Here is a 13,254-nt window from a genome sequence, read left to right as displayed (position 1 = left end):
AAGATAAAGCATATAAAACAGAAAAAGCTGCTATACATAATACATTTAGAATCAAAACTCTTATGCTCTGTGTGATTAAAATAAAGAAGTAATTGAAGACATTTCTAACATCAATTATTTTACTTTAGGTTGAAAAATGTGCCTTTAACTCTTTTTTTCTTGTTAACGGTAGCTTTTAAGAAAATATTGATAATTTTAAATACAGATGTAAACTTGAACAAAGAATCGAATTAATCAGGTTATGGCAATTTTTAAGTATTTACAAAGTAAATACTACAACTAAATTACATGAACATAAGATTTTAATTATCCTACTTTCTGACTGCCTTAAAGAGGAAGAAGAGAGACGTTACCTGAAGCTGATGGACAAATCCAGCATTAGGATTAATACAAAATCTTCTTTCTTGAACGTAAGCAAATGCATCTCTGAAAACAAAAAAAGAAAACTAAAGCGATAATATTATTTCATGAATTAATCTCAATTTTTCCAGAATTTATCTAAAATATGAACTTACCTAACAATCTACCTAAAACAGAAAATCATAATCATACAGCTTGTACTACAGAGAAGTAGTGAATTGTAGTGGAAAAACCAAAAGCATGGTCAGACTAAGTATCACAATTCGTTTGCTTCCCAGCTGTGTGTCCTAGAAGGGGACACTTCTCAGCTTCTCTAAGCTTTATTTTTCTCAACTGTAAATTAGGCATTATAATAATTCCTATCTTGGAGCACTACTGTAAAGATGGAAGATAATAAGTATAACACATCGTGTACAGCATCTGTCACACAGTTCATGCTCAGATATTATTACTGGTTAATAAATGAGAAGTATAGGGACTTCCGTGTGTTGTTGAGATAGCAGTGCCTAGAATAGTATCTGGCACATGGCAGAAACCCAATAAATGGAAGTTATTTTCACTATTAATATTATTACTGATACATCACCAAATAATAAAGAGAATATATAAAACAAAATCTACCAGGCATTAATCATTTTCAGTTAAATAAAAGCACTTGTATTCAAATAATATTTAAGAATTAACACTTTTAAGCAAACTTTTCCATTATAATTTTTAGATAAAAAATACCAAATAAACTAAAGCATTTGGGACTTCCCTGGTGGCACAGTGGTTAAGAATCTGCCTGTAGGGCTTCCCTGGTGGCACAGTGGTTGAGAGTCCGCCTGCCGATGCAGGGGACACGGGTTTGTGCCCCGGTCTGGGAAGATCCCACATGCCGCGGAGCGGCTAGGCCCGTGAGCCCTGGCCGCTGAGTCTGCGCGTCCGGAGCCTGTGCTCCGCAACGGGAGAGGCCACAACAGTGAGAGGCCCGCGTACCGCAAAAAAAAAAAAAAAAAAAAATCTGTCTGCCAATGCAGGGGACACGGGTTCCATCCCTGGTCCGGGAAGATCCCACATGCTGTGGAACAACTAAGTTCATGCACCACAACTACTGAGCCTGCACTCTAGAGCCCACAAGCCACAACTACTGAAGCCCACGCACCTAGAGTCCGTGCTCCGCAACAAGAGAAGCCACCGCAATGAGAAGCCCACGCACTGCAACGAAGAGTAGCCCCCGCTCGCCCCAACTAGAGAAAGCCCACGTGCAGCAAAGAAGACCCAACGCAGCCAAAAATAAATAAATAAATTAATTAATTAATTAAAGATAACTTGGCAAAAAAAAAAACCACTAAAGCATCTGAATGTCTACTGTATGTGAGACATGTGGATCCAATGGTGAACGTAGCTCAAATGGAGAGGGTTAATGGGGAACACAGCATTAGAATGGAGAGATTGATAGGGGCATGTCATGTGAAGTTTCATTGGCCATGTTAAGAATTATTAAGGATCAGAAACCTTTGAAAGCTTTTTAGGGTAAGGTAACATATGATCAGATTTATCTTTTGAGAAAATCATTCTCACTGTGGTGTGGAGAACAGAACAGACTAGAGAAGGAAAGAAAACATGAGACCACTAAGAAGGTGACTACTGGAAGAGTCCAAAGAAAACATGACTAGAGCTTGGATTAGGGAAATTAAATAATGATAAAGAGAAAGAGCCAGATTCAAGGAATATTTTAGGACAAAAAACAGACAGGATTTGGTAAAGGATCAGTTTCGGACATGGGGAGTGAAAGAGAAGGAGGTATCAATGATTACAACAGATTTCTAACTTGTACAAGACACACTAAGAAAGAAAATACTGTACATTGGCCAGTTTTCTTGGTTTGTTTTAGGGTGAAAAGTTCATCAGCCTGTCTCTCTCTCTCTCTCTCTCTCTTTTGTCTATGCAATATGCTTGGAACAGATGATTTTGGATGAGACAAACAATGAGTTGTGAACAGACACTAAAACAATTCTTAGGTAATTTTTCATCCAACTACTGTTAAAGGAAAACATAATAAATTAATCTTAAACAAAGAAGCAATTACATCTTTGTCTAAGAGTTTTTAAACTCAGATTAACCAATTCCCTACTAGTAAGCAAGCAGTTTTCCATGGGTTATTCCAACTATAATTATCTTTGGTTAAAATACCAAGAGTTAGCACTAGCTCCATAAAATAACAAGCATTAGCCTAAGTGGATCTATACAAGGTAGACAAGCTACAAGGATTAAGAGACTTAACCATGGGATAAAAGGGCCTGCCTAATCAAACATGACTAGATGACAAAATCAGGAGATTATTAACTTAAATCTCCCAAACCGTCTCCATTAAGCTTTATTTTAATGAGAATCTAAATTGTGGCTGAGTTTCAGAGTACTTTCTTACCTGTACTTCATTCCAAATGTTTCCATAATGTATGCAATAACAAAGGCAGCACTGAAGAGGGGGAAAAAATTTTTAGAAAAAAACAGAAAATACAACTCATTAATTAAATGCAAGAGAAAGAAAGATTATCTCTAACTTCATACCTCCTGGAGATCCCTGCATTCCCATGGACAAGAACTTTTCCTGAAAAACAAGAAATAGTTATTCTGATAGAAAGATACCTGATTCAGCAGCTAAAATATATTGAAACTATGTATCATACTACAATAAATCTTTTCTTAAACATTTTATGTATTTTATACATACAACTTGGATACTTATTAATTTTCAAATCCTTGAATTTATTTATATTAACTGTGTGGAGATTACAGTAGACTTTTAGGTTAAAGAGATTTAAAGCTGACCCAGAACATGAAAAATAGTTCTATAGAGATATTTAAGAAAGCCTATCCAAATGAAACAAGAAGTTAGGAAAATACAAATTTGGGAAGTCTATTATACATAAATGCAGAATATGAAAGTTGTAATTAAGACAAATACTAACTAAAAAATTAACTATCATAAATAATCTCCTAAAAATAAATGTAAGCTAAGTAAAGGAATATTATTTACCTCCACTTTGTAAGCTCCCATCAATAAATTCTTTAGTCTGAAGGCAAAAGACAATGTGTTATAATAAAACATGTGGAGTAACATAAGCATAAAATACATACATACATACATACAGTGAAACAAAATATACTGAAAGTAATTTCCTGATTATTTATATGAATAAAAATTACTTTATGTCAAAAATCTCCAAAATGCTGCAAATACAACTATTACAAGTTTAAATATTAGTTTGAATTTAAGAAATTTGAAGTGTGATTTCTCAAATATTTGGAGATCATAAAAAGGTTTTAAAAATAATATTTTAAAAAATATAATCCCACAATTTTCAAACATAACAGAGTAAAAGTAGTATAGGAGAAAATCATGTTTCATTAAGTTTTAGAACCACAATTAAGCAGGTCAAATCATAAATAAATTTTAAATGATATTAAAATATTGATACCTACCATGGGGAAAAAACGTATTATATTTTCAACTGGATTATCTGCAATATCCAAGACTAAATATCTGAAAATAGAATATTTTGTGATAAGCACATTTTCAGATAAAACTCTCTTCATATATAAAAAATATGAAAATTTCTTGGCAACCATGAAAATAATGCAAAACAACTTTCAAAATATCATATTCCCAAGAACCGAGCCATAGATTTTATACTGCTTGAAGGCATAGATAGCATTTAAAGCCTTAAATAACATGTTAACATTTCTCTGATATCTTATTATTTAAAAAAATCTATCTGCTTAAAATAGAAAAATCACAAGTAGGAAGAAACCTTCCTCTAGATCAGAGTGGACCTGGAAAATAAAGACAAGAATTGCCTGTTTTCCTTATTGTTATTCTTCTATTTCTACCAACTTCCCTAGGACTAAAAGACTTTTCTCTGGATGGCCCTGCCACCTTTCCTCACAACCCTAGAGAGGACAATTCAGAGGAAGCCCAAAGTCTGAGAGAGAAGAAACTAACCAAAACAGAAGGCAGCAGTCTGACAGAGCCGTGAGTCAAACATTCATTGTTTGAACTAACCTTCAGTAGAGCAACAAGCAACAAAAGACCACCTGTCCTGGAATTTTACACCTTCAAAAACATTTAAAATAAGTCATTTTAATATACTAGCCTTAATTTGTGAAAACCTTCTATTTCTGGAAATTCCCTGGCGGTTCAGTGGTTAGGACTTGGTGCTTTCACTACTGGGACCCTGGGTTCGAACCCTGGTTAGGAAACTAAGATCCCGCAAGCCGCGTGGTACGGCCAAAAATAAAAACTTCCATTTCTAACCTATCCAACACCACCTGTTTATTAACACAACTTAGTTAAGTAATTAAGTTATAAAATTTAAAGTCAATATTGCTTTAATGATCATTTTGGTGGCAGCAACTTCAATAAATTCAGAGCTTATCACACAGAAGCTGTATCCAGGACATTTTGGCACTAAAAACAAAAATTCTATACAAATTAGAAAGCTATGTAGTATGGCATTTTAAAATATAACATTTTCATTTTCTTTAATATACACAAGTCTGTATGTGTGTATACATAATACACATATACAGCAGAAAAAGTTTAGAAGGAAATATACCAAAATGTTAAAGTTATGCTCCTCTGGGTTGTGTATTTATGGATAACTTTTAAAATATTTTTCTTGGTGTCATTCTGTATTTTCCAACATATCTATAAAGAACAAGTATTTCTTCTGCAATTAGAAAAAGTTAGATTTTATTTTAGATTACAGATATTCCCTTTTTAAAACTAGTTTTTTGTTTTTTGTTTTTTTTTTTTGCGGTACGCGGGTCTCTCACTGTTGTGGCCTCTCCCGTTGTGGAGCACAGGCTCCGGACGTGCAGGCTCAGCAGCCATGGCTCACGGGCCCAGCCGCTCCGCGGCATGTGGGATCCTCCCGGACCAGGGCACGAACCCATGTCCCCTGCATCGGCAGGTGGACTCTCAACCACTGCGCCACCAGGGAAGTCCCTAAAACTAGTTTTTATTAACTGAAAAATGTGTACACACAATAAAAAATTCTAACGGTATAAAGACATCTGCAATGAAACCTAATGTCTCTCTACCATCCCAGACCCTAAATTTCCCTTCTCAGAAGTAACTACTATCAAGTTTCTAGTCTGTCAGTCCAGAAATTTTCTATGCATATACAAGAATATATGCCTAATGTACTGCATATATTTTTAAACACATGGCTCTGCATCTTGCTGTTTTCATTTAATAAATCTTGAAGATTAGTCTATATCAGCACACATAGAAATACTTCATTCTTTTTCATGGTTACAGTATTCTACTGTGTATTCACACAGTATATTTTATAGTCTCTTATACTGATGGACATTCAGGTTGCTTTCATTTTTACAAACAATAAAGCAGAACATTAAAACAGTTTTAACATATATGCTTTTATACAAATATTTCTAGAATGATATCAAAAAAAAAGAGTTAATAGTAGCTGCCTCCTAGCTAGAGATAGACTAGGTAGCTGGGTTTAGGGGAGGAAAGAGACATTTTCCTTATATACCTTTTTGACCCTTTGGCCTTTGTATCATGTGTAATATATGCTTTATTTTTTTAAATGAAGCTAAAACAAAGAACATTAAAAACCATCAGATGCTCAACCTCATCATTTTAAGATAAATGAGAAAGGCAAATTAAAACTACAACAAGACACCTTTTTTACTCTAGGAGATTGGGAAAAATTTTAAATGTTTTATAATTTTGTTGTAGAGAGATACCAAGGAAAGAGTACCTCTCATTTACTTCACAGTGGGAATGTAAACTGATACAACTCACTGGAGGGCAATTTGTAACATCTATTAAAATTTAAATGCTCACGTTCTTTAATCCAGCAATTCCACCTCTACAAATTTATCCTATTGATGTATTCACATATGAATTAAATGATATATACAGGGATACTCACTACATTAGCAAAAGTCTGGAAACAATCTAAATGTCCAACAAGAGGAGATGGGTTGAATAAATTTTAGTACAGTAATACAATGGATTACTGTGCAACTTAAAAAGAATAATGCAGGAGTTCCCTGGTAGCCTTGTGGTTAGGATTCTGGGCTTTCACTGGTCGGGGAACTGAGATCCCGCAAGCTGTGCAGTGTGGGGGGGAAAAAAAAAGAAGAATGCAGCTAAGAAATAATATGAAGCCATCTCCAAAATACATAATTTTTAAAAAAGGCTAACTTGATCTGTAAGAATATGTTTATATATATGTAACATACCTCTGGAAACGTACTCAAAAACAACGGATACCTGCAGGGAGGAGAATTGAGTATCTAGGGGACAGGAATAGGGAAACCTACTTTTCAGTATACATGTTTTTGAACATTTAGAATTCCACATTCTGTGCATGAATTACTTTTTAAAAATATTTTAAAGGAAGTTTATTCTTTAAATGATGTACTGTATGACCCATCTTTATAAAACATATATATACAGGAGAAAAATCCGATATAATAAAATCAACTTGAAATAAAAACATTACATGTTTGCTACCCTTAACATTTTTATAAATTATAGCAACAATTCTTACCTAAATAATTGTTGAAAGTTGGGTTTAATAAAGTTTGCTTCAATATTTTGTCTTATACATATTATATGAGTTATTCCATGTTTCTGTAGTATAGGTAGCTATAAAAAAAAAAGGGAGAGAAATAGTTTAAAATACAAAACATCATCTTATTGTAAAACAGATATTTGAAAATACACAGGACTCAACTTTAGAACTAATGTAGCCACATCTGAGCTTTGAGTACAGGGGATCAAAGCTAATTTCATAATAACATACCTGAAGTGATCAGCAAAATATTTCAATGATTCAAGGACTACATGTCCTCAAAAGGCTAACAGGATTATTTTATATCTATAATTTCAGAGCTTGATATGACCTTAAAGATAATTTATTTGGGAAACAATACTATACCTTCATTATATACCTTATTGTACACTTTGACCTTTGTATCATGTGTAATATACTTTATTACTTATTTATAATTTACATTTATATACTCTTTATTATTTATTTATAGTACTATATAGTGGTTAAAAGCATGGGCTTTGGAGTCATGAGAGCCCAAGCTCTAGATCCTAGCTCTGCTAATGATCTGAGCACTGTGGCTCAATTTTCTCACACGAAAATAAGGAAAACCCTACCTATTCACTTGAGTGGTTGTGAGAATTATATAAGGAAATATGTTTGGCATACTGCCTGGGACACACAGCAAGGGTTTTCAGTAAATGGCAGTTACATATATTGACTACAATTTTTATTTTTTAGAGAGGACTACTATGACATAAGTAGTTGTTCAACATCACTGATCTCTAGACTACTCCCTGCCTCTCCCAGTACACTTTTTCTACTATAAGCCAGAATTAAGTTATAAAATTCACAAAACCTAATTAACCTTTTAGGGTTTAAAAATTCTTCTAAAGTTAAAACTGGCAACTCCAAAGTATATTATATTCTGTGGTGCCTTTGGGCTATACATTTAAAACAATTTAACATGACAACTCTAAGAACTATCAAATAATTTTTATTTGCAAGTGACTATAGGTTTCAGTGAAATTTACAGGTGACTTTTTTTTTTTTTTTTTTTTTTTTTTTTTTTTCTGTATGCGGGCCTCTCACTGTTGTGGCCTCTCCCGTTGCGGAGCAAAGGCTCTGGACTTGCAGGCTCAGCGGCCATGGCTCATGGGCCTAGCCACTCCCCGGCATGTGGGATCTTCCCGGACCGGGGCATGAACCCGTGTCCCCTGTATCGGCAGGCGGACTCTCAGCCACTGCGCCACCAGGGAAGCCCGAAAATGTGGTTTTTAAATGTTAATTTTTGCAGCTAGCTTTCCTATGTCTGGCATAGATTAGAGTTAAATTATCTTTGTATTTTCTGAGTATATCCTGAGACAGGGGAAAGGAGGTAAGCATTTGGTAGGATTAACAATGAATCAATGGTGACTTCCCTGGTGGTCCAATGGTTAAGACTTCACCTTCCGATGCAGGGGGTGCAGGTTCGATCCTTGGTCGGGGAGCTAAGATCCCACATGCCTCGTGGCCAAAAAGCCAAAAAACATTAAAAAAGAAGCAATACTGTAACAAATTCAATAAAAACTTAAAAAAAAAAATGGCCCACATTAAAAAAAAAAATCTTAAAAAAAAAAAATCAATGTTCCGTATTCACATTTACGGAAACTCCAAAGTAAATTCAATATTCATTCCTTTGTTTATGATTGATCTATGATATGTGAAGTTTTCATATCTACTCTATTAATGTGGGAAACTACAAGAAGACATATATAAAATTAGGGATAAAAACATGTTTTAACAAGCCTGGAAGGCACATTAGATTACTAAGTGAAAAACAAACCTTAAGATAGAACCCAAAAGTAATAGCACACAAAATAGTTTTTACTTTTCAACAGAATTTCATTTATACAAAGCAAATTATGACCTTATCTCATACCTAGAAACAACAGAAAAATTTTAGAAAAAGAAATGGTTCACTACTTACAAGGAGCCTAAATATGTCCCTTTTATTAAAACTGTATTTGAATGTAATAAAAGATAGGCTAAACTAAGCGAGTTTATTAGAACAGGAGTTTATTCCCTAAGGTTTCTTTATCTCCGTTATTCTTTTGTTACTTTTTTGGATGATGAAATGAAAAGAAATATGGGCTGTACTATAATGACTCATAGTGGGAAATAATCAAATTTTGCCATAGAAGCTTTTCTTCAGTCCAATGCAACTTATGGTGAAATTAGGGGGGAGAGATTTTGAGACGATAGATCTGTAAACAAACACTTATAAATTAATGTGAGAAAGAGTATAACAGGTATATTTATAAAGTGCAGTGAGAATACAAAAAGCAAATAGTCTAAAATCATCCTGAAGGCCAGTATTTGTGAATATTACATTATTTGGGCATAACTTTGTTTTTACAAAGTAAGTCACAGTTAATTCTATAGTTATCTACCATATTCTTTCCTTAGTATTTATTTACATAGTTTTTTTTTTATCAGCGTCCCACCTTTCCAACTTAGCTGTAGGCCATCAAAATGACTAGGGTTACTCTTAGATAGTCCTCAACAGTCAAAAAGCCTTGCAGTACCAAAAGGAATGACATTAACTTTAAAAAACTCCCAATCACCTAAAATTCGTAAATACATCAAATTATTTCATAAAAGCTTTAAATTCTACAGTTTTTATAAAACCTACTGCAGGTAAGTATCATACACAAGAACACTGACTTCTAAATAGGCAGGTTATTAGGGAAAACATTTGTGACACAATGTTTCACATTATAATTCAAAGAGAATTAGCACTGTCATAATTCATAGGGCTGAATCCTCTAGAAGTGACAATAACACTGTTACATATATTTGAATGAGATCTACCCTTTTAACTGTGTAACTGAAGAAATACATTTCAGGTTAACTATATAGGACATCTAGATATATAGTACAATACTTTACAACCTGGAACATCCAGACCTCTAAAGTCTGGAAGAACAGAAGATTTGAGTCACTTCAATTAAAATGTGTGGGTGTGTATGAGTGCATTCGTATACACTTGTGCACGCACACTCTCTTACCCTTTAACTAAAATGTTAAATAACCTTATTTTGTGATTTAATTGTATCTCATATTTTTCAGAAACTATGATTAGCAATTACAGATGTCTAGTATCTTAGAGGGTAAATAAATTATTAAAGGTCAGTTTTCAGTAAGTCTTTTAAATACATGGATTTCATGAGGAAAAAAATACAAAAACTCATTTGTGATTTGTGGTTAAACATGAGAATCACTGGTCCAGTAAAATTTGGAAAGAACTAGGTGCTCCAGAGTGACAACTACTGTTGATATGCAATATCGGTGCACCCCTCCTCTAAAACTCTTTCTACTAAAAAATTTTACTCCAAATAGCTGGTTAATAAGGTCTCTTGATGAATCTAATCTAAAGTTCTTACCTTGCTTTTCATGGCAGAAGAATATGGGCCTAAAAACAATCCAGGCAAAATTTCCTAGGAAAAAAAATTGAGCTATTTACCATCAGCAATTTAAATCTATACAAAATATGTACCATATAAGTGGATTAGCTGAGTGTTTTCATAGCTGTTATAATAATTTGCTAAAAAGATTGTTATTTAGGGAGTATTTTCTAGCCACACTGAACAAATGACTGGGAAGAGAAATGCAGATGTGCTTTATATAATCAAATGACATATTTAAAGTTGAAATGTAGTTCTGAAAAATCAGATATTTGAACTTCCATAGAGCTTTTTTTGTTGCGGAGCACAGGCTCCGGACGCGCAGGCTCAGCGGCCATGGCTCACGGGCCCAGCCGCTCCATGGCATGTGGGATCTTCCTGGACCGGGGCACGAACCCCTGTCCCTTGCATCAGCAGGCGGACTCTCAACCACTGCGCCACCAGGGAAGCCCTCCATTGTGCTTTTTATAAGCAGTTTGAGTAGAATTACTATATTGTATTGTTGTCTTTTAAATTACTAAAACACCCGTAATTTTATTTCTATTCTCTATTATAGTTTAGAAATAAAATAGGTGTAAAGAAAATCATCCCTTTGGAATTACACAAAACCTTATTCAGTCAAATCAAAAGCAGTACAAGATAAAACAATTACAACTTTTACCCACGTAAAGTATTTTTGCAAAGCTTAAAAAAAAAGACTATTGACAGAGTTTCAGCAATTTAAATAAGTAACTTCTGAATGGTGAATTAAAATTTATTCTATGTGAATTCAATATAGAAAGCTTTCAGTGTGAATTCTATGTGAATTCAATATAGAAAGTTTTTAGTATATAGAGTATATATCATACTCTATATACTAATATAATTTTGTAGTTCAGTTCTATGGGACATCAGAATTATTTGTGTATAGGTGTGATTTCTTCTAATAGCTTCTTGTGGACAGAAACTAAATTTTACTCATATTTGCATTCCCCATAGCACCAAGTAAAATGCCCCATGGGTAATCACATATTTTTAAAAAGTGAATTTTCACAAAAAGAGAAAGGAAACAGATTTTTAGAAGTCAAGGGATTCCTGAGAAGGGGAGACATTGCTTGATCTTGGGAGTAGCAAAGTTGAAATGCAAAACAAAAAAAGTACTGCTATGTGGGTTAGCTATCACTAATTCATTCATTCCATACTGTGAATATTCAACTCAATCTTCTGGAGAACTTCACTATGAAAGTTGACTGGGAATCAGACACAAAGATGAGCAATTAGTTAAAAGGGTGATGTGCTTTACAGTCAACTCTCCTGAGTTTATCTAAGCTAGACAAACACAGAAAGTAAACTGCTTTCAGAAATGATACAAATATTGTACCCAATTTTTCAGATGAAGAAAGACAAAGTGACTCATTAAGCACAAACATATATTACTATGTCCATGGTTCTAATCTAAGAAAGAAATTTCATCTCCCATCTTTTTAAGAGCCACGATCAACTTTAAATATGTTAATATTTAAAATACTCAGTGATGAACCTACAGATCATGAGTCAACAGGACTCAAACCCTTTGTGAAATTAGGTTAAATTATTTAACAATGATAGTAACAGTAACACGGACTGGCTGGAATAAATGAGAAGGTTGTCATACCTGCATCTCTCGTCTCATAGGGTAGGTCCACTCCTTAAAAATGGAAGGAAAACATAAGAAGAGTAAATAACATTATGAAAAATGTCACCCAATTAAAGGTTAAAGATGTGATATACAAGTGTATGGATCTTTAAAAAATACATTATACTTATAGAATGTTCTATAAAAACAGCTGATTCAATTGGCTTCACAAACACCTAAAAATTTAAGTGACAAGAAACAACGATTAAGGTAATTCTTTAAATAACTGGGCTTCCAAAATTATGATACTTTATAATGGATGGAATAGTTCAATAATTATAAGGATAGGTATTCCAGAAGTTTCTCTCAAAAATGATCCTCTAAATCAGAGATGTCAAATACACTTTTTGTCATTTGTGCCAACTCTAATCAACTGGCAGTAGATAGCTAAAACCCTGTGGAGAAAGACTCAAGGAAGGAAAGAGTGCTGTGGTCATTGAGCAACATCTGCAATGATGAAAGAAGAACAGAATATGATAAGTATTTATTTGCCATTCCTGATCTAAACTGCCAGATGCTCATCAAACAGCCTTTCCCATATCTCACTTGGGCTTAAGATTCTGTCTAGTTCAAGTTCCTTTACAGATACACTTCACCAAAGTACAGAGTTCATTCTTGGAATGCAGACCAAGATAAAGAAGTTGGAAAATAATGCAAAATGGCAAAAGACAGAAAATATTTTAAAAGAAAAAGAAAAAAGCAATACAGTGAATTGAAATGAAGAATCAAATATAGTACAGATAGTCCTCATTTGTAAATGGACTACATTCCAAAAGTTTCTAGCTTGGTTGCTTAAAACTCAGAATTATAAACAGTAATTAGGTTTCTAAAGTTAAAACTGCAAAAAGTTAAAAAAAAAAACTTTGTATTTTGAAATAATTTTAGAATTACAGAAAAGTTGAAAAAATAGTACAAGGAATTCCCTTTACCCTCCATCCAGATTCCCCAAGTCAGAAAAGTATCTTTAACATCTAAGGTAGAAATGTATCTCTGTAATGGAAAGAGAGAATAGTACTCCTACAAAGACAGTCAGCATTTTTTTTAAAATAGAGAAACAAAATACATTTTTCATTTTTAATCTTGAAAACTGGTCTCAGCAATGTAGTAGAAGCAGACTATAAAGCCTGAGAAACCATCTATGAAATGACTGTTAAAAATATATATATATATATATATATGTGTGTGTATATATATATATATATATATATATATATATATA

At 33.5% G+C, this 13,254-nt stretch overlaps 1 protein-coding gene across 4 annotated transcripts in view; it reads right to left on the bottom strand.

Annotated features, from left to right (window-relative positions):
- Positions 1–13,254, bottom strand: part of STYX (serine/threonine/tyrosine interacting protein) — a 40,848-nt gene that overhangs the window by 22,965 nt on the left and 4,629 nt on the right. For 3 of the 4 annotated variants that reach the window (XR_003795997.1, XR_003795996.1, XM_029238765.1), the window contains exons 2-9: positions 12,015–12,047; positions 10,361–10,414; positions 6,933–7,030; positions 3,829–3,889; positions 3,383–3,419; positions 2,914–2,953; positions 2,771–2,821; positions 354–426 (exon numbers count right to left, since the gene is read on the bottom strand). Coding sequence is in view for 2 of the 4 variants with exons in the window: in XM_029238765.1 (XP_029094598.1) it covers positions 354–426; positions 2,771–2,821; positions 2,914–2,953; positions 3,383–3,419; positions 3,829–3,889; positions 6,933–7,030; positions 10,361–10,414; positions 12,015–12,047 (447 nt within the window). In the remaining 2 variants the exon portion in view is untranslated. The remainder of the gene's footprint in view (positions 1–353; positions 427–2,770; positions 2,822–2,913; positions 2,954–3,382; positions 3,420–3,828; positions 3,890–6,932; positions 7,031–10,360; positions 10,415–12,014; positions 12,048–13,254) is intronic. The other variant, XM_029238766.1, reaches the window with a different exon arrangement.

Source organism: Monodon monoceros, unplaced genomic scaffold (genome assembly GCF_005190385.1).
Source record: "Monodon monoceros isolate NGI ecotype Baffin Bay Population unplaced genomic scaffold, NGI_Narwhal_1 Super_Scaffold_21, whole genome shotgun sequence".
Lineage (NCBI taxonomy): Eukaryota > Metazoa > Chordata > Mammalia > Artiodactyla > Monodontidae > Monodon > Monodon monoceros.
The sequence above is the reverse complement of the archived record's forward strand: the minus strand, read 5'-3'. Positions and strand labels throughout refer to the sequence as shown.